Source organism: Cadophora gregata (genome assembly GCF_030347475.1).
Source record: "Cadophora gregata isolate MNR1 chromosome Unknown scaffold_13, whole genome shotgun sequence".
NCBI classification, from domain to species: Eukaryota; Fungi; Ascomycota; class Leotiomycetes; order Helotiales; family Ploettnerulaceae; genus Cadophora; species Cadophora gregata.
This window is the reverse complement of record NW_026695936.1, coordinates 1,771,053-1,795,636: the sequence shown is the minus strand read 5'-3', so window position 1 is coordinate 1,795,636 and position 24,584 is coordinate 1,771,053. Positions and strand designations below refer to the sequence as shown.

Here is a 24,584-nt window from a genome sequence, read left to right as displayed (position 1 = left end):
TCCGTCATCATGTCCTCGACTGTAGGAAAGGTGCGTTATGACCCCGCACCTGCATTAAGGAGGCCAATAATCTCTCCTCCCAGCGTCCTATGCCACGAATCCTACTGACTCTGTGCCTCTAGACAATAACCTGCAAGGTTAGTGTTATACGAAGCTGTCATGGGTCACCAACCGAATAATAACGATCTTTTGTAGGCCGCTGTTGCGTGGGAGGCCGGAAAGGAATTGACTCTAGAGACAATCGAAGTCGCCCCACCAAAGGCTGGCGAAGTCCGCATTGAGATTTACTACACCGGCGTTTGTCACACTGGTAGGTTGGAAAGCAATTTGAAAGCAATTTGCACAAGCTGATAGGATTTGCAGATGCCTACACACTTTCCGGAAAGGATCCCGAGGGAGCTTTCCCGATCGTCCTCGGGCACGAAGGAGCCGGTATTGTAGAGTCTGTTGGAGATGGCGTCACGTCCGTTAAGCCAGGGGACTATGTCGTTGCTCTTTAGTAAGTTGATTTCTCATGCCACGCTGAAGCGCATATTTGACAGGTCTCCAGTACCCCTGAATGCAAGGAATGCAAATTCTGCAAATCCGGCAAGACTAACCTCTGCGGAAAGATCAGAGCTACACAAGGAAAGGGCGTTATGCCAGACGGGACATCGCGATTCAAGTGCAAGGGTAAGGATCTCCTCCATTTCATGGGAACCTCAACCTTCTCGCAATTCACCGTTGTTGCCGATATCTCTGTGGTTGCCATCACGAAAGATGCTCCCATGGACCGAACTTGTTTGCTAGGATGCGGCATTACAACCGGTTACGGAGCTGCCGTTGAGACTGCCAAGGTCGAGGAGGGTTCTACAGTTGCTGTTTTCGGAGCTGGCTGTGTCGGTTTATCTGTCGTCCAAGGCGCTGTTGTGAGAAAAGCCAGCAAGATTATCGTCGTTGACCTGAATCCCAATAAGAAGGCCTGGGCGGAGAAGTTTGGGGCGACCGATTTCGTAAACCCAGGCGAGCTCAAGAACCAGTCTATTGTTGAGAAGCTGATCGAGATGACCGATGGTGGTTGCGATTATACCTTTGACTGCACCGGAAACGTTGGTGTTATGCGAGCGGCTTTGGAGGCTTGCCACAAGGGATGGGGACAGAGCATTGTTATCGGGGTTGCTGCTGCCGGACAAGAGATTTCGACAAGACGTAATTTTTCCCTCTTCAAATCACTGGTTGCAGAAACTAACGTGTCACAGCATTCCAGTTGGTCACTGGTCGCGTATGGAAGGTCAGTTTCTTTGTTCTCCTGCATTTCAATAATTTACTGACAAAATGAAGGGATGTGCATTTGGTGGTATCAAGGGTCGCTCACAGCTTCCTGACTTGGTTGATGACTATATGAAGGGCAAGCTCAAGGTCGACGAATTCATCACTCACCGCAAGCCGCTTGCCGAGATCAACAATGCTTTTGACGACATGAAGGCTGGTGACTGCATTCGTTGCGTTGTGAATATGCGCGACTCGTAGTTTGATATCCTCTCTCGGGTATTAAATGAGATCAAATAAAGTGGTCTGATGGCGGCAGTAATAAGTTCACAGAATATGGTTAAAGATTTACTACTGTGTATGTTATCTATGCTGACACAAAAGTTATCTCTTAAATCTGCAAGCTGAGAGTCTTCATATTTAAAAGATTTAGAGACGCAGCCTATTACGATTATCCGAATTACCCATATCGAGTCTGACAGTACATTTGCTCCGTGATTCTGACAATTGTGTCCGTCAATGTATTGGTATTCAATACTTCTTCACTTTGAATACTAGAGGAATGAAGTGTTTGGAACTGTCGATATTATCTACGAGCACAAGTGAAGCCTCTGTCCGGCACTTCGTACGCCCGCTAAGATCACCCAAAGGTCGAAAGGAGATTGTTGTAAATACAGTGAATTAAAAAAATGCCCCAGGTGAAACGCCTCGATTCAAATCCCATATGCACAAGCCCGTAGATGCGTCTAAATTCCTTTGATTACATGCGTTCGTTCGGCGTTGAGTTGCGCAGCGTTTCGGTCGTGAGATTCCTTCTTGCACTGCACAGCATCACACACGTTAGCCCAGAGCTCTTCATCCAGACCAACGAGCCACCATTCCGGCTCTTCGGAGGAAGAAAGGGTAGAACTTACGTCTTCCAAGCCGTCGCACTTGTGGTCTTCGAGCAGGCGGTGAGTTCCACAGTAGTGGCCGTTACAGAAACCACAGTCCCCGATGACTCTCTGCGCCCCTTGCTTACAGTCTTTGTATGTGCAGCGGATCTTTTTGGGTGGCATACCCCCACGGAGAGGCATGGCCAGGTGAAGAGTTGCGTCTCGATTGATGTTATAGTCTGCCAAGGTACTCGATGACGATAGGTGCTTGCCTGCGTAGACGAGGCGGAGATCTGATTCTGGGAGGGAGGTTCGCACCGAGAGGAGCGTCGTGAGATTGTGTACCGATGCATTTGCTGGCACAGTCATGGGGAATGCTTGACATTGTGTTAGCTGGTGTCTTTTTTCGGGTTCTCTCCCTGGATCTCGCCCTTTGGGCTGCTCAGAGGATGGGGGAGGTGGAGACCTACTGTCTCCGGTAACGTTCTTGACGAATATCTGCATTGTTTCGGAGAGTTCTGGTGATTGCGATCGCGAGCTAGAGACGGAGGACGGCATGTTTGCGAGAACTTCGAGGAGTTGAAGGTTGTTGAGTAAGGAATGAGAAGGCGGTCTCGTGATGATGGTTCAAGATAAGGACGAGGTGAGGTCAGGTAAGTCAAAGCGTGGCGTGGCGTGGCGCTTGTTGCTGACGAGATGAGGCGAGGCGAGGCGATGCTTGATGGAGAGGATACCTAGCTGGATAGGTAGGTAGGATTCGAAGTTGCCTGCGTTGTGACTTGTTGGGGATGGCAGAATGTTTGGGTGGAACGGTTCTATGGAAGGGAGAGAGGGTTTGGGAACTGAATCTGAAGTCGACGTTGAGAGTTGGATGGGGTTAAGTTTAGTCTTTGTCCTCAGGCTGGGCTGAGTCAGTGAACTGTCGGGGTGGTGGGACTAGTAGACAATATAGATAAATAAATATATATATAAATAGATACATAGATGTAATTGAATGGAATGACCTGCCTGAGCCTGCCTGCCTACCTTACGTACCTAATTTGCCTAGAAGTGAAGGGAAGCATGGAGAAGGAGACCGACCGGTCACGCCACACCACACCGTGCCTCCGGGATCACGACACTACCGAGGTGTCTGTTTGTTATGCAGACCGAGTAATACCTACAAGCAACAACAATACCTTACCTACTATATAGATGCATACAATCAATCACAGTTTATTTTAAGGTGACAGAGCTTAAATAAGCGAGTATATTACAATACATTATAAAGTAAAGTAAAGTAAAGTAAAGTAAAGTAAAGTAAAGTAAAGTAAAGTAAAGTAAAGTAAGCTACTTTCATGTACAAGAACGTTCGTGATATCCTCTGCCCTATATCCAGGTAAATCTACCTTCCCACCTCTGTACCTAGGTATATCCGATCTCCTCCATGGTTCCTCATACTCTGACCGGTATTTATGTCGGTAACCAGAAGCGAGCTGGACTTGACGTTGGCTTCCGTTTCCTTTCCGCTGAGTTGATTGATGACCGCCGCCGCATCCGCTTAGCTGTCATGCACTGCCATGCCCTGCTGCACGGCACTGGTACTGTATCATTTCAGACCTCTCATGCGCATGCAGCCTTCCAGGATGCACCTGCTCTCTGCATCGCCAAAAGACAAGACAAGACAAGACGAGACGAGACGAGAGTCTCGAGCATCTCAAGGGAGAAGGCAAGCCGTGCTTCAGTCGAGGCCAGGCCAAACTCCGTCGTCCCCTTCCTCCTTTCCGCCCAACCCCATTCCGAGTTTCACCCTACTATTCGGCCACGTTTACAGCTGCCGTCAGTGAACATGAGTCGCGAGCTTGTCCTTGTCCGAGCCTCTAGGACAGGCAGCAACCTGTAGCTACTGCTACTGTGCTTCCTGTTGCAGACTCGATTGCAGTCCTCCATTCCGCCTTTCCCCTCGCTCATGGATTCCGGCCACGTTGATAGCGATAGCCGCATTGAGAGCCTGCTGACCGGTAACATTACGGAGAGAAACCGCAGACGCTCGCCGGATCCGGGCGCTGTTCGGCCCGGGATCCGGCCTGCACAGAAGCATAAGATAACGAAGTAAGGGACGTAGGTAGGTATAAGTACCTACCTTAGTTATCTCACCCGCACTATCGCTAATTTCACGCGTATGTGTGCATACCTTGATTCCCCCGGCAATATAGGTATATATATATATATATATAAATACATATTTACATACTAGCTAGTCTACCTCCTTTTCTGCTCAGGGCTCGTATACAGTCGGGGCAAGCAAGTGTCACGGGCAAGCAAAAGTGCTAAGTTCTACATGGCATTCTCTTTGACAAGTCACGTATGGACTAAGCCTGTCCCTGCGGCCACTCTTGGATTCTACTAACTGTACAGTAGCGACTGCTTCAAAGTTGTTTCCATCGTTTATCGAGCACATACGCTGAATAACAAGGTCGCTTGCTCAGTTCTGGCCAAAGGCCAGGTTTTCATTTATCGATTTAACCCCCTTTACTTAAGTCTATGCCATAAAATAAGGCGAGCACCTATCTACGGTTGAGAATGTCTGCCCGCTGGATTTGACAATTACTTGGTGTGCACTCTGTTCTTCGTCCACAGGTGATGTTTGCTTGGAAAGGGCAGTCTACATGGCGACCTTTAGGATGTGTCATCTGTGACAGAGTCTAGACCAGTTTCGGTTTTCATTATGAGGCTTCTTTACCGTGTTCTTTTACCCTTTGCTTCGATCAGTATATTTGTTTAGACAACCTCCTTGTCCTCTGGGGAGTGCTTCTGAAGCGATAGCTTGGTGCCAAAATCACTCCTCCTCTGGTACGATGCCATCACAGACTTGAGATTTCTTGAAAATCCTGCTGTGATGAAGTAACCTCAAACACAGATTTCGGTCATCCAGATGTGGGAAGCAGTCGTCTCTTTAAATAGAGAGCTTCTGGAACTGGGGGTGAGAACGATCTCCCTTCCCTTCGAAATGATCTCCCAGGAAGTTCAAAGAAAAGCACCGTGCACCTACTAAGCTCTGAAATGCTGCAGAGGTCAGCAAATTCTCATCTCTCCATGTCTCGCGAGAGGTAGAGCCCTCTTGAGACATCCAGTTAAATAGGAGATCAAAGGCGGTACCAGGACAGGGCGAGAAAGCATGGGACACCGCTTCCAACTCCGCAGAGTCTGAAATTCTTGACTGTTATCGTTTCGTTGTATTGAAGAGGTTGAAGAACAGTGCAATGAAATGTCCTTGGTGCAGGTGATTTTGCTCCTTATGCCGCAGGAAAGATGTGGCCGATCGTTTCGCGTGGCAGTGAGAAGATTGACATATTGGAAAAGCGAAGGCATAAGGCATTGGGGATCTTCATTCTCTGAGTTGTATAGGGGTCGAAGCAGGCGCGAGAACTGCTTTCGGCAATGGTCATCTCGCAAAGTAATCCATGTATTTCGGTTTAGTTCGGCGGCTGAGAAGCCACTAGCTTGACTCTCCAGGCATAACGGACGATACCCAAGTTTCAAATCGATCCTTTCCAGAAATACAAAAGTACTTTGCCACACTTCTCTCTGATATGGGTCTACAAGGGAGATCGAAACTTGCGTGTGCCTCTATAGCCCTGTATCATTTTAAGTCAGACGGCTGAGCAGTTACTGCACTTTACCATTTGCAATGGACAGATTCTGCAGGTATGCTGGAGACTGGGATTTTCTTCACACCCAATCTGCCCAGGTCCGTCGCTGAGTACCGTCCTTCAGCTGCCACGAACTTCCCTATATACCTGCCCGGTTCCTGCGAGCTTGGAGGAGCCATTGGAAGATCTATATGAGCGACCGTCGGCCCGTGCCAAGTCCAGCAGAGAAGAGGTCTAAGCTGAATGATAATTGGTGGGTATAAAAGCTTATAGCAATACTGTAGAACCAAAGAACTTACACCAAGCCAAGTTGCGAACAGGCTGTAGTATACCCTGCAACAGCCAAGTAGTTCGAAAATATGCTGTACAGCATAGTTTCATGTTTCATACGTCTGAGCCGCTTATCAACAAGAAGGCAATTGTGGCTGAACGAACGAATCTGGGAAAATGTTTAACATCGATATGGGATTTTCTCTATGTTGACCTATACAGAAAATGCGCACTAATACTGGCATCTGAAGTGACAAATCATTCCGCTTTCGAGTTCTGCCTCGGTACTTCACACTTACCGCTGGCGAAACAACAATGTCTGGCAATAGCAGTGCTCATTCTCATCACTACTCTCTCGACATCCCAAGTTCCTGTTGAGAGCTGACACTGATTCGTTTGACTGTCAATTTCAGGGACTGGACAATTACACAGCACAAAACTCCGTGCTCTGAGCACTCTGACTATTCCTACCTACTTTCACAATCGGACGAGTCTTCACTTGGCCAACCCCATACTGTAATATGCTTCATGTAAGGTCTCAATTACACGGTTTTCAATATCTAAATGGCATCTATACGTCACCTACCTCTAAAATACTAGCTACGTCAACGTGCAGTCGTGATTTTGCCCAGATTATCTCGCCCAAATATATTGCCAAGTTTTACCTCATCATCATGTTTCATGTTCGACAGCTCGATATTTTGCTGTTGGGAGCTTTTGGAATGGTTGCAGGCAGCGGTAAACGAGCACTATGATGTGAAAGCAAGGGTGGATTTATTAGAATCTCGTCGTTGGACATGTTTGTGTCAAGCTACTAAAGCAATAGGCACAGTAACTGAGGCTGCGATGCGCTTTATCTGCTGGAATAGAAACGGCACCAGGTGGAACATTCATACATAGCTTTGGGCAGGAATGTTTACCTACAATGGACTTGGGATAAAATTGTGCGAGCCGGTAAATGCTACAATGCGTTTCCTGTATTCATTTACTTGTATATTATACAACCTCGCTGAGTATCACATCTGCAGCCTTTTCACTGATCATATAGATTGGCAGTGCAATATAGAACCCTGGGATCTTGGGAAATACCGAAGCATCGGAGACCCTCAAGCCCTTTGTGCCTCTCACTCTGAACCTGGAGTCTAGGACTGCCATCTGATCTCCATCCGCCCCAATTGGACAAGTGCACGAAGCATGGTGCCCCCATGCCTCGTTCTTCACGAATTCATTCAACTTCTCTCCTGTCACATCCGGACCCGGCCAAACTTCCGTAAACACCCCATCGAAGGAGATGACATCCTTGAAAATGCGGCGCGAGAACGTCATACCCTCAACCACAGCCTGAAGGTCTTTGGCTGCTGCACTGTTGCTCGTGGTGCCTGAGTCGAAGTAGTTGAAGTTGATGAGCGGCATGTCGCGCGGGTCCGCAGAGCGCAAAGTCACTGTTCCTGCATTATTTCGACTGTGTGCCTTGAGTGTAATCCAAGCCCAGTGCTTCGCATCAAGCAGAGCGTCTCCTGAGTACCCGGGGTAGTAACCAATGAAGTTCGCAGGCGCACCCGTGATCAAGACATCATTGTCACCTGCTGAAGTTGACGAGTTCTGTACAATGGCAATTGCGATACCATTAGTTGCATATGTTCCTCTATCTCCTCCCGGGTTATTCTTCCACTTACTCAGACAAGCATCGTTTGAGGTTCGGAGGAATGTGCAGTCCTTGATGATTGCAAAGTCGCTGGTGGTCTTCCCAATCACACTTGTTTCGTATCGGTCTTGGAGATTGGTGCCGACGCCCGGAAGATCTTTGACAAGTGGGATTCCAAATGAGGCAAGTTCGTCCTTTGGACCGATCCCACTGAGTTTCAAGAGCTGGGGTGTATTGAAGGCTCCGGCTGCGAGAATGACTTCGCGCGTTGCGTTGACGCTTCCTGGGACACCGGAATCACTTGTGCTAGCCCGAGGATCAGCTCTGTATAAACTTTTCCCCTGGAGATATTTAACACCGGTAGCTGTTGTTCCCGAAAATGTTACCTGTTCTCGTCAACCTCCTGCCATTGTCATCCAGTGCCAAACAAGCCAGCTCACCTGAGTCACAAGGGTGTTCATCTGGATATCAAGGATGTACTTCCGAGACCCATCTGGATTAACTGCATTTGCAGTGCTTATGATGAACTCTCGTGGTCCAGCGCGTACTCCAGAATTGACAGCTAAAGGAATCTGAAATAAGCCCTGCTGCGCATCTCGGCCAGCTTGGCCCGAGTTCAGATCCCTTCCGAGAATCTGCCCCAGGCCCAGCAAAGTGCTGAGAACCGATGTAAGCCAGCTGTTACCCATCGCAGACCCGGCGGCAGCGATAAGAGAGATGATTTTAAGATCTGTGATTACCAACCCAAGGCTGGTCAAGCTGGTAGTTAGCCAGCCACTATATCCATGACCAATTGTCGAGCTCGGCGCGTATCTGGCGTTTTCGAGACGCTCGAAGTACTTGCGCATTGCACCCGGAGCCCAGGAATCATCGCCAGTGAGTTTCTGTATTCCGACCCAGTCACTTTCGTGCGGTAGGACGGTGATAAGGGCGTTGTGTGAGCCGCATCCACCAAGTGTTCCTGCTCGTGGGTACAGTACCCCCAGAGGTGTAGAGTTAGTTGGCGGGGTCGGGCTGCCGCTGATACCCTCGACGAACAGATCGCCTGAAGGTGTCTTGTAAGTCATTTTCGTGTCCTGTGTCTGTCTGGAAACATTGCTGTAGTGATTGACGTAGAAGTCCCATTTCATCGGAGCATACTCAGTCGAGGCCAAATTCAGCGCTGGGACCTGTTGCTGAAGACTCGAGCCCTGGTCGTCGCCAGCCTCAATCAGCAGCACCGAATGTCCTGCAATGGCTAATCTAGCAGCTAGAGGCCCACCTCCAGGTCCAGAGCCAACAACAACTACAGAGAAGCTCAAAATCAGTATGTATTCTCATATCCACTTTTGAAGTCATAGACGCTTTAGAACATATCAGAGGGGAAAAATTGAGACCCATTGGGAACATGTAACAGCAAATTCAAGCAAAATAGAATGTCACTTACTATATTCGTAGGATGGCAAGTACGTTGATGTAGCTCTAGATTGAACGTCAGGTGAGCTCTGGAAGCTCTTTGAAATTCCAGACCTTTGAGAAAATGTCAGTAAAAAATCGTGCCTCATCCTCGGCGAGATTCATACAAGGGCTTGGCCGAAACAGCAGTTGCCAGAGCCAGAAAAGGCACAAAGAAGACTGCAGTCACCATTTCGAGACAGATGGGTTCGAAGTAATGGAGTGGCCGACCAGAGAAGAAAGCGACTCTCCCCTATGTATTACCACCCATCAAGTCCAATTTCCCACCGGCAATCATTGTGCTCTTCTCCGTTAGGCATATTGGTCCTCCCGAACAGGGGATTTATAAAACTGCTTTGGGTGCACCCTGCATACATTGCCAGGCCTTTGGCAAGGGCGAAATCTATCTGGAGGTCGACTCAAATGGGTTTGCTCCGAGGGCTCGCTAAGTGCCAAATAGTTCTTGGAAAGTCAAATGGAAAGAAATGCCAGGGGCTCAGGACCCGAGGCGACTTGATTTCTGGCTGCTGCAAGCCTGCTCCACGTACGGGGTGAACCTTTTCCTATTTAGTGTTACTAGAAATGGCCTTCCATTCCAATTCTTGAACATTTCCGCCGAATAAAGTCACAGTCAGCTCGGTAAAGACAACTTTGTTTGTTTTCTGTATTGACGATCAAAAGCTACCATGTAAAGTAGGAGCCAGCCTCACGAGTCATTCAAACCCTGACGTTGAGTATTCCACGTACTCTGCGATGTGATTACCTGCCAATTAGAAAGCGTACGTTAGAGTGATCGACTGATCGTCAAGACCTCCCTCTCCAATGGCCCAAGTGCCTGAGGGCCTTACTATCCATCTCTCGATTGCAGAAAGGTTCTTGTTTTACCTAAAAGAACAGAACTAGACTAGGTACTCGTCTCTATATCGAATTCTCAGATCGCCTCTGTTGCCGTTCTTGAGAGCCTGTTGCAATGGGCTGGCTTGGCGTGGGCACCGCGCCTGTTTCGGTACCGGAGTCCGACCGAAAGGTGGAGACAATGCTTGTGCATCGCATCAACTGCCTGAGTCCGGACTCCTGACTGCCCAGCTGCAGTCAGTCCATACTCGTAGTGTGCATTAGAGATCCATAGTTCAGATCAATAATGGGCTCGTTCGGCATGCCTCTTGTCCGAGCAGACAGCCGTTTGGGGTCTCGCCTCCCTCATGTTGATATGTAAGCGAATATTACTGTATAGAAACTTAGAAAGGGGCAAAAAGGGAGACTCGCTTATTCGTGACGCACCCACCCCACCCAGCCATCCTCACCCTCGACACTCAGTCCAGCCAGTACTGCACCTACTCGTATAGCAGCAGCCTGGCCTGGCAGATAAGTTAGGGGCACTCTTCTGGCAGGGCAACTCCTAATTGCTACGGAGGGACTCCAGAGTACAAATCGCACCCTGGATTTCCAATCCCCGGACTCCATCTTAACTATCCAGTCTTCACAGACCTGGCACCGCAAGGCATGCCCATCTGTGCTTTCTCGTACTGTACTGTAATTTACTGTATCTGGCTCGGCGCCGGCTATTTGGTGGCGTTATGGTTACGAAAGTTCCTCGCCCTCTTCTAGCCCTGCCTCGCCCTGCACGCACACGGTCCGCTCCTGTTCTGTGCGGTGGCGATTTCAGCCGTCAACGGCACCATGAAGGTGGTGTGGTGTGGTTGACGGCATTTGTTGTGGCCCTATTCGTTTCAAGCCCAACAAGCGCCTGCTGCATCCCGTGTGTCGCCAATCATGATGCCAATCGTCGCCAAGAGACGGCAGCTGTCACGTCTCCGGAGTGTAGAAACCGCAAGTCCCCCTGACAGGATAGCTAAGAAGAGAATTTATATTGCCTCGATTGCCCAGGACGCCATCCGTCAGCTATGCTTAAGTATCGTGTCCCCGCTTGCCGTGAGCACATTGGGGACCGCACCTAGATCTTATGTTGTGCATCAGGCATCGCAGCATTCGAAATGAAAGCCGAGGGATTGTTTGTTGTTGTCAGCTGTTGGCTTATAAGTATCAGTTCAGTTGCTGCGCAAAGCTTAACCCTTGCAGACACTCCTTCTTGTGCTGTACGTATGAAACGACACCCAGATGTGTGATGGCGTTGCTAATGTAAATAGCTGGAATGCGTTGCCAAAGCACTTCCCTCCTCACCATCCAGTAACATTGCTCCTCTGGAAGATATAATTTGTCGCAATGTCACACTTCTGTCGACGCTCTCTATATGTGTGCAGACCTCATGCAAATACCAAGATCAAATCGGTAAGCGAATTAGTAGAGCTTGATCCATGTCTCTGCTAACAACCTTTCTGCTGCGAGTGAGGTCCAAAAAGAATTATGTCGCAGCATTCCGATCGAATCTCGTAGTTCGGAGATAATACTTCTTGTAGCAATCTTTTCCGGCGTCACATTCCCAACCGCTGGGCTCAAATTCTACACGCGGTGGTCCACAAGCCAGAGGCTTGACTGGGATGATTACGCTGCACTGATAGCTACGGTCAGTGGTCGATAGAGATATGGAGCACGTTGGTGCTGTGCTGAGTATCTCCACAGGTCTTTATGGCAGCCCTTGCAGCTCTTGAAATAGCAAGTAAGATTCACCTCATCCTGAATTGGTGATGACTAGTGCGATCTGACAAATTACGTTAGGTGCCAAACTTGGACTTGGGCAGCACTATTGGACCGTCTCTGTTCTCAAGGGAGTCTTGATCCTCAAGGTACGCACAGAAGGCACTCCATAGGAGAAAGACTGATCGTTCTAGTTCTATTATGCTGTTCAGATGTTTTACATCATTGTCCAAGTAACTGCTAAGATGTCTCTCTTGCTCCTCTACGTCCGCGTATTTCCACGAACACGTACAGCTTTGTGGAGCAAGCTTGGAATAGTCTTCCTGATATTTCACGGAACGGTTTATCTCTTTCTCGTCATTTTCCAGTGCACGCCAATTGCTTTTATCTGGGATCGGTCTCTCACCGGCAAATGTCTCAACCTGAATGTCATTGGATATAGCGGTGCTGTCGCAAGCATTCTGGAAGACTTCTTCATCTTGGTACTACCAGTTGCCGAGATTAGAAGCCTTCAACTGGGGAAGGGCAAGAAGTGGAACCTCTTTCTCATGTTTTCTATAGGCTCTTTGTAAGTCAGGATCAGAAGATCGTTATTCCCGGTATCTGGAAGTAGCACTTGCTGATCAAGAATACAGCGCTTGCGTTACTAGTATCGTCCGCCTCAAGTTTTTATCGGACTTCGCCAACTCTTTCGACGCAACCTGGGACCAAACAGATGTTGTCAAATGGTCTTTAATCGAGGAATTCGTTGCAGTGCTTTGCGCCTGCATCCCTTCCCTTCGAGCGTTCATCGTCCAGACATTCCGAACGATCAACTCTTCCGTCCGTACGATGACCAAGAGTAAGAATGCAAGTCAGCTGCGAAGTGGGGCACAGAGGCTGGATGACCACGATGAAACCAATTCATACCCTTTGTACAATGTCACCAAAACCGTCGGTGTCAATGTTGAAGAGAAGGGCGATGGTTTGCGGCGGCAAGGCAGCACAACCGCAATATATGCATTGACTGAGGACAGAAAATGAGGCACATGAAAGCGTATTATGATGGGCGTGATATCAAGAATTAGACACCCCAAAGTCTTCCAGAAGCAGAAAGCACAGAATATTGCGGCAGTTTTGAGGTCGAGGGGCATATCCTACCACGGGAATACTGGCCAAACGAATTGCGAAATCCATTTTATGGGAGTTTAGCAGTAACATGGCACCCTTGACTCTTCAAGCGCTCCAACAATTAGGCATAAGACTACTCGACGCGAGGTATGATGGTGCACCGCACGACAAATTATGGGTTATCTAATGAATCGAAAATTAATAATGAAATGAGGCGGTTAGATGACATGAGCGCTCGTGGAGATGCACCCTACACTTGCCGAGATAGTATGATGAAAGTCGTAAGGCTACTGTCACATCATAAAATGGGAGAACCTTGAGTCCATTCTATTAGACAACGGATGTGTTTGGAAAGAAAGGGATATACCGCTCCAAATGCAGACTCCATGGGTCCAAAAACTATTGCACCCAAAATGCACGCATACCAGCCCCAATCTGATGCAGGAAACGCTACACACGCTCCAAAATCATGATGTCGTTAATGTTTCTTGTATTTCTGCATTGTGATTAGTGGCCGCACTTCTCAACAAGGAAATCAGAACTCACCGCCTCAGCTCTCTGGAGATGAACCGGGTCCAGCGAATTTGTGGCACCCATTAGAATCTGACCTCCAGCCCTGGCAAAACCAATGGCAGGTCGAAGTATCACTGTTGGGGCATGCTTTCTGACCGCTCGCAACGCTCCCGCTGCATTCCCCCCTTCCATCACCTCACCTGGTACGGCTATGATAGCATCCCTTGCTACTATCAAGTCACGCTGTAAGCCTGCATACCCGCCACGAAGGCCTTGGAACACGCCAACTGGTTGATTGGCGTAAAGACTAATCTGCTTGTTTTCACCGTCAGAATCATCTCTCTCGGCGCTGAGTGCTGAAGATTCTGTCACAGGACCAAGAAAGTCTTCCGCGCCCTGGAGGACTGTTTGCACACCAACAGCAACCTTTGCCCCTAGCTTGACCAGCTCGGTGCCAGTAGACTTGACGAATGCAGCAGCTCCTTTGGAAATTCCTCTGACGATCCGTCCATCTTTCCTGTACTCGCGCATGGGTACTACAACTAGATGCCGGAAACCGCCACCAACATTAACAAGTGACCTAACAGGTGCAAGCCCAGCTAAAATTCCAGGAAGTTGGTTTCTTTTGATATCTGGCATCCAAATGTCGTTCAAGCATTTCCCCAGCTTGTCAAAGCCCGAGATGCCATAGATGATAGTATGGCGGAGTACCATATCTGCTTCGTCTAATATTAAAAAGTTCATGAATTCTGTTGTGTGTCCGGAGCGAAGACCGGCATAATCAACCCTCTTGGGTTTGAAGTCGAGTTTCACTTTGATGGAGTTGACTTCCACTCTCTGGAGGAAAGGCAGATCGCTTGGAGATGTATGAGTGGGAGCAGAATCGTCCTTGAATTCGAAAAACCTTGTGATGAAGTCTAGCGCATCCTGATCCACGTGGAGTCGAAGTGGGAGGACTGTTGCCTTCAGAACAATCTCCGCGGCAGCTAGTTCAGGGATCGGCTTCACATTGAGAATCTCAATGTGTATCATGTTCGTACCGGTTTCTCTTTCGCCAGCATCTTGCATGTAAGTAGCAAATTTTCTCCAGGTCGAAGTCGGAACATGGTCAAAAATCTCGAAGTCGTGTACGCGAATGTCAACTGAGCTTTGGGTCTCCCCACTTCCAGGAGGGAATGAGACAAGGTCGACACTAACTCCTCGGAGCTCAAAGGTGATTTTGTGATGCTTGCTTCTCTGCAGATGCAACTTTTTGGTCTTCGTGTTGCGTGGCCCCCCTTTGCTACTCGGAGAAGAAGATAGCGAAGTTGTGGCAATAGACTCGGTGTCCGTTATATTGTCATTTAACTCCTGGTTGATTGCGGCTGCCAAATCGCGGGGATCACGATTCGCTGGTATACCAATATATATTGAATTGAATAGAAAGTCGCCAATGACAGTTTCTTCATCGTCAATATCTTGGTCAAACGTTGGCCGTCGCTCATTTCGCGACCTCTTCTCGATTGCCTTGGACTCTACGTCTTGGACGGCCATTGAGATCGCATCGCGAGTATGCTGCCAATCATAGCCATCGAATAGGTTCCAAATAAAATGGACGTCGCGGATGCAAACTTTGAGCGGGCTTTTCCGGACCTTGAAAGCGTTTGATCGATCGTAAGTGTTTTTCGCAGAGTTCCATCGATGTGCTGTGCCTTCCAAGACTGAGCCAGTTCCAAAATGATCCTCTTGAAACTCGAGTTCTTGGTTCTCCTGAACTTCCAGAGATTCAGCGATACTCTCCAACAATACGCCATCATGAGTATCGCGACTGGTAACATGCGTGGAAGCGACAGAGATCCCTTCTTCACCCAGAATTTCTGGGTCGTAGGCTTCCGATACCTTCCGGTAGTAATGAGAATCAAAGTCAAAGTCTACGTCCTCACCAGGAAAGTCTTCTTCTACACCTTCACCAAGCCCAAAGTCATCATCAAAATCGTAATCTCCCTCTGCAGTGCCGAAAGCATCCCCAGACAAAGATGCAAGCAAGTCATGCACAGGGATTACCTTTGTGCGGTACTTCGTCTCCTTGTTTGGAAGTGTCGGAGGTGATAGATTGCTGAGTACAGCAATAAGGGTCTGTGTAGAATCGGCGCAGGACTCGAGCACGAAAAGATCGTCCCGAAGCTCTACATCAAGTGCCCGTTCGCCGTCTCCGCTTGTGGACATTTTTATGAAAGCTTTTGCAGATGATATGTAACTAACGGAGACGTATCCTGTGGCACACAGATCTGCAACCTGTGTGCTTCCACCATCGAACGAATACCTGGGTGCATTTGCACCTGCTTGTGCTGATGTGAGATGAGCGGCGTTGTCGACTACCAGAATGGAAGCTTTATTCATCTCCATCGAAACGCTCGCGTTTTGATCTTTCGGTAGGATCGCCTCAACATGAGCCTCCGTCAAGACGACCAAGACTTTGGATGGTAAACTTAACGGATTCATCCCCAAAATGCAGTCCCGCAGTACAATATCAATTGCCAGTGGCTTGGATGCACCGGATTTTGCCACAGTAGCTCCTCGTGGGATGGTGCTACGAGTCTGGTTTGGTTGAGTGAAGTCAGTGAGTGTCGCCACAGATGCTGTCAAGCTGGCAGAGATGTCTTGGGTCGTTGCATTCTCTGCAAGGCCAAGCAGCGTCATTAGCGTGGGCACACGATATTCAAGTCTCAGGTTCCAAAGCTTGATCTTGACCACAGGTTCCATCTCATCGCCAATCAGTCTTGCCATGAGAGCAGGGCTCCTATCTCTAGGCTCTCGTAATCCTGGGTCTGTGGCAATCCCAATCAGATCCTCTATTGTGTTTCGCCGAGCCGATATGCCACCTATACTGAGAGCAATGAGGGACGGGAGAGTGATCTGGGCTATTTCGACGTCGGTGCACGAGAGCTGGACAGTACCCACAAGACCCCCCACATCGGCACTGACATCAACGTTCCGAACCATGATCAAAGAGAGTAGACCTGGCCGGTCATCATCGGGAAGATACTTTGCAACAGTAGCGAGCCTAGAGACCTCTTCGCCTAGTTCGGGGAGATAGCCAAGCTCATTTAACTTGCTGATCTGGGTCTGGATATTCTCGACGGTCAGACGCACCACAGCGCCCTGGTTACGCTGACGAAGAAGCGTATCGAGTAAGATATCGTCATCTTGGTCATATTTGGCCTTTGAAGGGGTAATAAGAGACAGGAGGCGGTCTAAATCGGCATCTTTTGGGGTTGCGAGGTACTCAATGCGAGTGGCGGCGATGTCCATATTAATTGCAGGCTCCTCGTGAGACCGTTTGAGATGTGGACCGGATAGTCTAATACGTTGGATGAAAACTCCAATGCCCTCGTCGCGGCTTACCACTTTGACGGCAGAAGTCTCGACACCAATACTACACTCTGTGCCGACCAAGTCAAGAATAAAGCCACCAAACCTTACATCTGCTTTATTCTGTGCGTTCAGGGATATATCGTCAGGTCGAATAGGTGTCTCAAAACGTACGCCGCGTGGTATTGGCTTACTAGGACTAGTAGCGGTAACAGTAGCATTTGATGCAATGGAGCTGCCCAGGTTCAAGACACCGCTCAGGCCCCCAAACCAATTGAACGTCTCGTCTAGTCTCCGGAGATCAATTGAAACATGCAAAGGGAGAGTAAAAATCTCAAACCTGGTAGTATGGGCAGTCTGGGTGATGTTCAGAGACACATCGATTCCATCAGAAGCTTTGAGGTCTTTGACAGAAGCTCTCATCTGGAGGGTGGCATCAAACGATACAATGTTCTCCTGCGCATAACCAAAGATGAACTTTTTCAGAGTGATTGCGGTTTTCGTGACCTCCCTCGACGTTTGTGCTTGGACATCAAGTCCGGTGAGACTCATTCGCAAGAGAACATCCGGCGATGGCGTTTCCGAGAACTGTTCTACAGTGGGTGGTGAACGTGAAGACCCCAAAACGCCGTCGAGACGTTCTAAGAACTTGACTGAGATATCCTCGAAACCAATGGTGAGCCTCCGATCATGGGAACCCAGTTGTGGACCAGGACCCATGGGTTGCGCCTCTGTTTTGAAAATATCTTTGAGCTGAGCAACCAGTCGGCAGACAAGCTTTCCGATTGCAATGTCGAATTGAACGAGCAATTTTCCAAAAGCTACCTCAATAGCATCATTATCTTCGGCACTCTGTGTAGTCTGCATGTCCCCCGTCTCAACTGCCTGGGGTTGGGGTGTCCAGGAGCTGGGCAAGTGCGTAGAAAATGCCCCTGGTACATTTATTGACGTATATTGCGATGCGAAATTCTGGTTCTCGGAGACACTACTGGTGGGTAGCTCTGAGCTGGCTTCTGATGAAGCTGCACCACTTTCGTGGCTGATAGCTGGAAAGTAGACATTTATGTGATCGAGGCTAAAGATCGACTTTGTCAAACGTTTATATTCGTCGGGAGACGCTGCGGACCCCTCTGACGCATCGCTTGAGCCCCGGCATATATCTGGGGACCCTTTCTGAGCAGTAAAGGGCAGTCTCCCGAGCTTCGGTGGTCCCAAGTCTTCAGTCTCCAAAGAATCTGGCTGCAGCTCCGAGGGGCCAGCATGGCGAGCATGTTCGAGGTTGTCACATGCGCTTCCTTCCTCCCCACCTATGGAAACTGGGCTGTGAGGCCTGGGAGGTCGCTCCTCGCTGCCGCTGGAACGTGCCCATCCACCGGGGACTTTGTCTGTCGAGGAGCTGTGAGACACAGCGCTCATATACATGCTTTCAGCATCCTCATGACTAAATAGTTGAGACTGCGCAAGATCCTCCCCCGCTGGAGGTGTGCCGTTGTCATACTCGTCTTCTCCATCACTGTCATCAACCCCAACGTCCCCGGCGTTCAAAGGCTGGCTGCTTGGAATGTCACCTCTGTGAGTTGGTGGCAGGTCTGTATGGAGAGATGGTTGAGAGTGCGAGATTCGGTCATGTGAAAACCTTGGGTGAGATCTTGTAGGCAATATAGTTGAGGGAAACTTAAAGTGAGGCGAGTCTTTTAGGGTGAAATCGAAAACATCGGGAGCGACAACTCCAGGGCCGAGAACCGGCATGTGTATCGAAGCCCGTGGCGTAGATGAATGGGACATGACGCGAACGTTGGACGAATATTGTTGAGACATGGACTGTTCCTCATCCATATACTCGCTCTCTGCAATCCGATCCCGAAATGCAGATTCTCTGCTTTCGGTACCACCAACCTCACTGAGATCACCACGTCTATTATATGTATTTGATGTCTCATCGTCTTCAGGGGCGTCCTCAAATCTTCCGCTATCGCTGGCAACCACGGATCCAGTGATGGATCGCAAGCTAGACGCATTTTCAGTTAACGACGCCATGGAATCACTGCCAGAATCAGCGAAACCTCGGGCAGCCGAAGATCTCGAATCAAATATCCGATGTGTGCTCTCATGTATACCTGACTTAGTCTTGGAACCTGCTTTACTGCCACCATCATCAAGCATGTCAGAATGCCTTGCTGACGGCGAAGACAGGGCAGATGATCGGGCAAGAGTCGAAAACAGATTTGCCTCTGAAATTAGAAATCCCCTGATATTGGACAGAAAGACAAGTCGTGTCCCTTTCCTGTAGGGTGGCTGAGAAGGTCGTTCATTGCCGTCAACCTTCTCCAATCCATGAGTGACGCCTTGAATGTCAATATCTTCTACTTTTAGTTGGAAAGTGACAGTATCTGCTTGGTTGGCAGCCGTCCGTTTAGATGGCTCTGGAGGGATCTCAATATCCAGATTGACCGTGATCCCACGAATCCTGACTTGTAAACGATCCACAATGCCTTGTATGAAACTGGCCATAAAGTTTGGCAGAGAGAGCGCAGTACCTGTGCCTACTGGAATCTCTCCATCGTCACTCAGCACTGACGAGTCTCCGAAATCTTGTGTTTCCGATAAAATTGCAGCTTCAAACTCTGCCCTTTCTTCTTCCGGTTCAGTTTGCAAAAACGATGCGGCAAGGTCGACTGCTGTTGGTACAACAGGTCCCTCATCTTCATGAGCTGTACCTTCATATGTCCCTCGAAACTTGTGGGGCTGTCGTGTGCTAGGTGTAGGCGGTCGCTTTCTTGAACGATCGTGATTCGTACTAGATGATGGGTGTGCTGTGCCCGTTTCTGACCTGGACTTGACACGTAGAAGACTCTCGATACCATCTATTTCAATGATTATGGGGCTGCTGTAGATATCCACAGGTATGGTGACGCGTAATAGGAGGAGTTGAGCGTTTACAAGTTCGAGCGAAGGTGGTAAGTGCAAGAGACCTTCTAATTTCTACCAGCACATACTCATGAGCAAGAACACTGGAGTAGGAGCACCGGAACAGAAACTTACCTTCATTCGCAAAGCAACATCTCTAAATTCGAAGGTACTGTTCTTACCCCATGCTATATCAAGATTCTGCAAGTCCAAGGCATCGGTATCAAGAATCTCAATCCTTGTGAGCACATATTGGAGCAGGCGCTTCGGCATCGAGGAGGTCTGAAAATACGACTGAAAATAGGACGCCATAATGAGAGGCTTAATGCGTTTGAGAGTAAGGTGTAGGGTATTGCAGTGTCTAAAAGTACAAGAGGCGATGCCCTGATAGTCACCTCCTCGTAATGTCGAACGGGCTTGGTAGCCTCGCGTTCATCGTTCGGCAGATGTCGCAGTACTGTGAGCAGTACAGCTCTCGCACGGCTTCCAACAGTGTGGATGGACTCTGGTCAAGTACTCAGCCGTTGAAGATCATTTGGTTAAGCAGCTGGCTCGCGGTGGTGTTGTGGCGGGCAGAATCTCGCAACTCGTCGTCACAGTCACTCTAGCCCTTCACGCGATACATCCAAGGTGTGTGTGTACTCAGACACTGTACAGTAGCGTACTCACCCCCAATCTGATATCGATAAGACAATACCTTAGGTATCTTCGCGGCCGCACTAGTTTCTGTCGGGCCGACCTCGGAACATGACGGGACTTGACTTCAAGCGAGTTCAAGGTCACTCACTGGCTTTCTCATGATTCGCTCGGGTTTTCTACTTCCACATTGTAAGGCTGTTAGTTAACAACGATACTTCAGGAGCCATACAAGTACAAGGCAGATGTACGTTCAAGGGAAGGTTCATGGATACATTGGCCTCCGGCTCCTCCAAAGGTGACAAGCCAGCAAGCGCAAGGCTGTTTGAAGTCAACAAATTGCTGTAAAGCCCAGGTCTTGAGCGTGGCGAAACTTGAGGCTGACTCGTAGACATGTGCTTGTGATCGAGTCCTCGAGATCCATGCTGAGTTCAGTAAATATCCACGATGGGAGCTAAGTACAAGTCACGATCCCTGGAAATCCTACGTTTGAGTGTGCCCGTATTACCTAATGCGCGTAGGTATAGTATACTACAGTGATTGGGATGACTGCCAGCGTCTCTGTTCCTTGAAGAGTGGCTCACTACCACTACTCAGCGACGAGACGAGACAAACCGAGAACACAGGTCTAAGCAACTTTCAAAACCAGTCTACTAAACCCTGTTGATCGTGGCTAGCAACCTACTCATGTTTCTAGTTCATGTAACCCACGTCTTAAGGCTACAGAGGGAATAATTGCACAGAGGTTCCACGTGCAGATCTGCCGAAGTCTTCCATCTGCTTGTGTTTTGACTCCATTTGAGCAAATATCTACAACCAGGAATACCAGCCTTTCCTCGCCTTTTTCTCTTTCAAGCCGCTAACTGTTGAGTGACCCCGAGTCAACTTCAGTTGGAACTACTAGTACCTTACCTATGCTTTTAGGGTGGCTCGGGTGGGTACCTCGAGCACGGACAAGTTTCTCTGTGTCCTGTAATGTAACCACGGCTATTGGTTCCGTGGACCTCGGTATCTGATTGAGGTACAATTCCCCAGATCGTCCAGGTTGGGCCAGCCGTGCGAAGTGGAATCCACATTTGAATACCTCTTCTCGTTCCAAAATATAATCCTCTGGGACCAGATTGTATTCAAACCTTTCTATGTACATCTCCCTGTCATCTCTTCCCAGAGTATCAATCAGACACCATGCCCCACAAAACTCTTACTCGTGACGAGGTTGCCACAAACAATACCGAGGACTCCCTGTGGTTTGTTATCGACAGCAAAGTCTACGATGTCACTGATTTCCTTGATGCGCATCCTGGCGGAGAAGCAGTGCTAAAGCAAGGTCGGTCGACTAAGCGTGCCTCGAGTAGTAGATAATAGCTCACCACAACTGCAGTTGCTGGATCCGACGCCACGGAAGCTTTCTACAATCTTCATCGACAAGAAGTTCTCCAAAAGTACTCGGACCTTTGCATCGGCACTATTGATGGCGAGAAGTCAAAGGTCATTGAACACAAACCGGGAGACTTAAGCCCTGTTCCCTATGCAGAGCCAACATGTTAGTGTGGTGATGATTTCGAAGCAATGTTACCTATTCTTGGTAGACTATGATCGATCAGCTGCTTACGTCTCTATTATCTAGGGCTCACGCCACAGTTCAAGAGTCCGTACTTCAAAGACAGCCATCGCAGATTACAGAAAGCCATGCGAATATTTGTCGATACTGAGGTGTACCCCGTTGCACAAGAATGCGAGAAGACAGGAAAGCACATTCCCCAGGAGCTTATCGACAAGATGTCCAAGAAGGGCATATTGCACATGCGGCTGGGACCCGGAAAGCACCTAAATGGCGTCGATTTGATGGATGGTGCTGTGAAGGGAGAAGAATTCGACTATTTTCATGATATGATCGTTGGCCAAGAAATGACAAGGGCTAATGCAAGAGGATTTCAAGACGGAAATTTGGCAGGTATGACTATCGGTCTCACAGCAGTCTTGCAATTTGCGAACAATGAAGCGTGGAAGAATAAGATTGCTCAAGAAGTCTTTTCTGGCAAGAAGAAGATCTGCCTGGCTATTACAGAGGCCTTTGCTGGCTCTGATGTTGCGGGAATTCGAACGACGGCGGAAAAAACACCAGATGGGAAGCATTACATCGTTAACGGCTCCAAGAAATGGATCACAAATGGGGTGTTCTCGCAATATTTTGTTGTTGGCGTGAAGACTGACAAGGGCCTTTCTGTTTTACTCATTGAGCGAGGCCCCGGGCTGGAGACCTCCGCAATCAAGACGAGTTATTCTGCTGCTGCTGGAACGACATTCATTACATTCGATAATGTCAAAGTGCCCGTAGAGAACCTCTTAGGTGTCGAGAACAAGGGAATCCACGTCATATTGTCAAATTTCAATCACGAGCGTTGGATGATGGTCTGTGGAGTTACTCGGATGAGCAGGTCTGTCACATGCATGCATCAAGAGCCAAATAAGATCTCTGAGTGCTAATGGAACATAGACTTGTGACTGAAGAGTGTATGAAATGGAGCAACCAGAGGCTGGTGTTCGGAAAGACCCTTATGGACCAACCTGTTATCCGCCAGAAGTATGCTTCTTTCGCGTCTGGAATACTGTGTTGAAGCTGACCATCTAGGCTCGCCAAAATGATCGCACACTGTGAAGCAAATCAGGCATGTAAGTATTGGTGGTGTTCATTATGGCGATTGGATATCTCAAGATATCGTTGAGAATTATTTAATCCCCTTCCCCCCAGCCCTGACCACATCCCCTTTCCAGCGGTGAAAATCCTAACATAACTGTTTCTTAGGGCTAGAGAATATTACATACCAAATGACTCTGATGCCATACAAGCAGCAATCTACACATCTTGCTGGCCCTATTGGTCTGCTGAAGATGTTTGCCACTCGCTCTGCGCATGAGATTGCCGATGAGGCTGTTCAGATCTTCGGCGGTAGAGCCTTGACGCAGACGGGAATGGGTAAAACAATTGAAATGTTCCACCGGTATGTGAAAGGACATGGATTTTGCCTTGGCGAAAAGGTACATACTAACTGGATCAAGGACCTACAAATTTGATGCAATTTTGGGTGGCGCGGAAGGTAACATTCCCCCTTTGCCTAATTGAGACAGTACTAACATGACTACAGAGATTCTAGGTGATTTGGGTGTTCGGCAAGCAGTCCGTAACATGCCTCGTAGTATGCTGTGAAAAGGGGAGCGAGATGTGCAGCCATGGATGATGGATGTAATGGTAGCTCCTGAAGGCCACAAGTGAGCTGATGCCAAGGAGTCCTATAATGATGGCGTTGTAGAGACACGGTAATGACATTTGGACGTCCGAATCAAGTACTTTTTCTCGGGTTTCAACTGCCGGTCTTCCGGAGTGTCCTGATTGCCAGATGTCTGATAAAGCTGACGCAGCCACCTGCCGTTCTTGACTGCATTTTCGAGATGCTGAACAGAGTACAGCTATAGTTCCCTACTCCATTTGGACAACAGAAATCTGTGATTGGTGCAAATTGCCTCAAGGTTGGAAGCGAGGTGGTTCTTCCCTTCTAGCAATGGTCCCCACTGCCAGGAGTGCATGATTCTCCTCCTTAGCTGGGAAACGAAAGGTGGTAACGAAATCAGCTCGCTAAACCTTGGGGACGAGGAGTGAAGGTTTATACATAAGAACTCGCAGCTTCTCTGCGAAGAGCAAACCACTGCAGAATGAGTAAGCATCAGGGCTATGTTCGTAGGGTATCAAGATTCGAGGCAAGGCATAATAGAAGGCGTACTGCCTACAGTGCCCTATAGCTCTACAAAATGTGTTTGGCCCCTCTTCCTCGGCTGTCGATCAGCTGTCGCGCGAGAAGAGGCGGACGAATCCGTGGGGTAAATATGTGAATACAGGTTGATGCTCTTGAGATTTAGGATTCTAAGACAGTATACCGTCGTTTGAGGTGTTACTTAGGATACCTTGTAGGCCTGCATTAAATACCGAGAGTGAGTGGGAAAGGACGTTTTCGAGCCTATTGCACTCAATTGACGTTGATATAAGAATTCCTTGGGCGTCGCATCGGAGGTCGTGCTTTGGAAGGATCGAAACAGCCTCTAGACAGAGAAAATATCATCTTTTAATTAAACTCAATTTTTAGAAATAACCAAATAACTACGCCTTATATAGTAAAACAAATCCCGGGAATCGATTCCTAGAGGCTTCTTACTCCTATAGTACTAACTTCAGGTTCTCCTTAGCTTATTATAAGTAAGAAAAGTATAGATAAGAAAATTCATATATTAAACTTTAATAAGAAAGCGTATTAACTTAAAGTAGTATATAACTTAGGAGCTAAATATAAGGTTAGTATACCTTATAGAATAGTA

At 48.4% G+C, this 24,584-nt stretch overlaps 7 protein-coding genes across 7 annotated transcripts; 4 read left to right on the top strand and 3 right to left on the bottom strand.

Annotated features, from left to right (window-relative positions):
• Positions 1-9: 9 nt before the first annotated feature.
• FLD1 (S-(hydroxymethyl)glutathione dehydrogenase) lies at positions 10-1,509 on the top strand (the record flags this gene model as incomplete). The annotated part of the gene is made up of 7 exons (XM_058497412.1): positions 10-30; positions 123-137; positions 196-310; positions 364-499; positions 551-1,188; positions 1,239-1,270; positions 1,321-1,509. 7 exons carry the CDS (start codon positions 10-12, stop codon positions 1,507-1,509), a joined length of 1,146 nt encoding a protein of 381 aa, XP_058353355.1.
• Positions 1,510-1,933: 424 nt separating this feature from the next.
• On the bottom strand, positions 1,934-3,315 carry ONS95_004068 (uncharacterized protein). Its single transcript, XM_058497411.1, has 3 exons — positions 2,594-3,315; positions 2,163-2,500; positions 1,934-2,069 (listed from the first exon to the last, which is right to left on the bottom strand). The coding sequence occupies exons 1-3, from the start codon at positions 2,679-2,681 to the stop codon at positions 1,995-1,997; spliced, it is 501 nt and encodes a 166-aa protein (XP_058353354.1). The 5' UTR covers positions 2,682-3,315; the 3' UTR covers positions 1,934-1,994.
• Positions 3,316-3,549: 234 nt separating this feature from the next.
• ONS95_004067 (uncharacterized protein) lies at positions 3,550-4,005 on the top strand (the record flags this gene model as incomplete). Its single annotated transcript, XM_058497410.1, has 1 exon — positions 3,550-4,005. One exon carries the CDS (start codon positions 3,550-3,552, stop codon positions 4,003-4,005), a length of 456 nt encoding a protein of 151 aa, XP_058353353.1.
• Positions 4,006-6,984: 2,979 nt separating this feature from the next.
• Positions 6,985-9,331, bottom strand: ONS95_004066 (uncharacterized protein). Its single transcript, XM_058497409.1, has 4 exons — positions 9,233-9,331; positions 9,097-9,179; positions 8,111-8,955; positions 6,985-8,056 (listed from the first exon to the last, which is right to left on the bottom strand). Exons 1-4 carry the CDS (start codon positions 9,295-9,297, stop codon positions 7,022-7,024), a joined length of 2,028 nt encoding a protein of 675 aa, XP_058353352.1. The 5' UTR covers positions 9,298-9,331; the 3' UTR covers positions 6,985-7,021.
• A 2,039-nt stretch (positions 9,332-11,370) lies between these two features.
• Positions 11,371-12,722, top strand: ONS95_004065 (uncharacterized protein; the record flags this gene model as incomplete). The annotated part of the gene is made up of 6 exons (XM_058497408.1): positions 11,371-11,393; positions 11,451-11,628; positions 11,685-11,721; positions 11,781-11,848; positions 11,894-12,267; positions 12,335-12,722. The coding sequence occupies 6 exons, from the start codon at positions 11,371-11,373 to the stop codon at positions 12,720-12,722; spliced, it is 1,068 nt and encodes a 355-aa protein (XP_058353351.1).
• Positions 12,723-13,287: 565 nt separating this feature from the next.
• ATG2 (autophagy- protein 2) lies at positions 13,288-19,892 on the bottom strand (the record flags this gene model as incomplete). The annotated part of the gene is made up of 3 exons (XM_058497407.1): positions 13,288-13,305; positions 13,356-19,655; positions 19,716-19,892. The coding sequence occupies 3 exons, from the start codon at positions 19,890-19,892 to the stop codon at positions 13,288-13,290; spliced, it is 6,495 nt and encodes a 2,164-aa protein (XP_058353350.1).
• A 571-nt stretch (positions 19,893-20,463) lies between these two features.
• Positions 20,464-24,373, top strand: ONS95_004063 (uncharacterized protein). The gene is made up of 8 exons (XM_058497406.1): positions 20,464-21,543; positions 21,598-21,759; positions 21,844-22,654; positions 22,714-22,800; positions 22,849-22,889; positions 23,023-23,218; positions 23,277-23,314; positions 23,363-24,373. Exons 1-8 carry the CDS (start codon positions 21,402-21,404, stop codon positions 23,422-23,424), a joined length of 1,539 nt encoding a protein of 512 aa, XP_058353349.1. The 5' UTR covers positions 20,464-21,401; the 3' UTR covers positions 23,425-24,373.
• Positions 24,374-24,584: the final 211 nt, after the last annotated feature.

Coding starts and splice junctions, on each gene's coding strand:
- ONS95_004068 (XM_058497411.1), bottom strand. CDS start 2,681: ATGCCGTCCTCCGTCTCTAGCTCGCGATCGCAATCACCAGAACTCTCC. Junction 2,501..2,593: donor CAAGAACGTTACCGGAGACA/GTAGGTCTCCAC, acceptor CACAATGTCAAG/CATTCCCCATGACTGTGCCA. Junction 2,070..2,162: donor AGTGCGACGGCTTGGAAGAC/GTAAGTTCTACC, acceptor GATGCTGTGCAG/TGCAAGAAGGAATCTCACGA.
- ONS95_004066 (XM_058497409.1), bottom strand. CDS start 9,297: ATGGTGACTGCAGTCTTCTTTGTGCCTTTTCTGGCTCTGGCAACTGCT. Junction 9,180..9,232: donor GCTGTTTCGGCCAAGCCCTT/GTATGAATCTCG, acceptor ATTTTCTCAAAG/GTCTGGAATTTCAAAGAGCT. Junction 8,956..9,096: donor CTTGCCATCCTACGAATATA/GTAAGTGACATT, acceptor GCTTCTCTGTAG/TTGTTGTTGGCTCTGGACCT.
- ONS95_004063 (XM_058497406.1), top strand. CDS start 21,402: ATGCCCCACAAAACTCTTACTCGTGACGAGGTTGCCACAAACAATACC. Junction 21,544..21,597: donor AGAAGCAGTGCTAAAGCAAG/GTCGGTCGACTA, acceptor CCACAACTGCAG/TTGCTGGATCCGACGCCACG. Junction 23,315..23,362: donor AATTTTGGGTGGCGCGGAAG/GTAACATTCCCC, acceptor ACATGACTACAG/AGATTCTAGGTGATTTGGGT.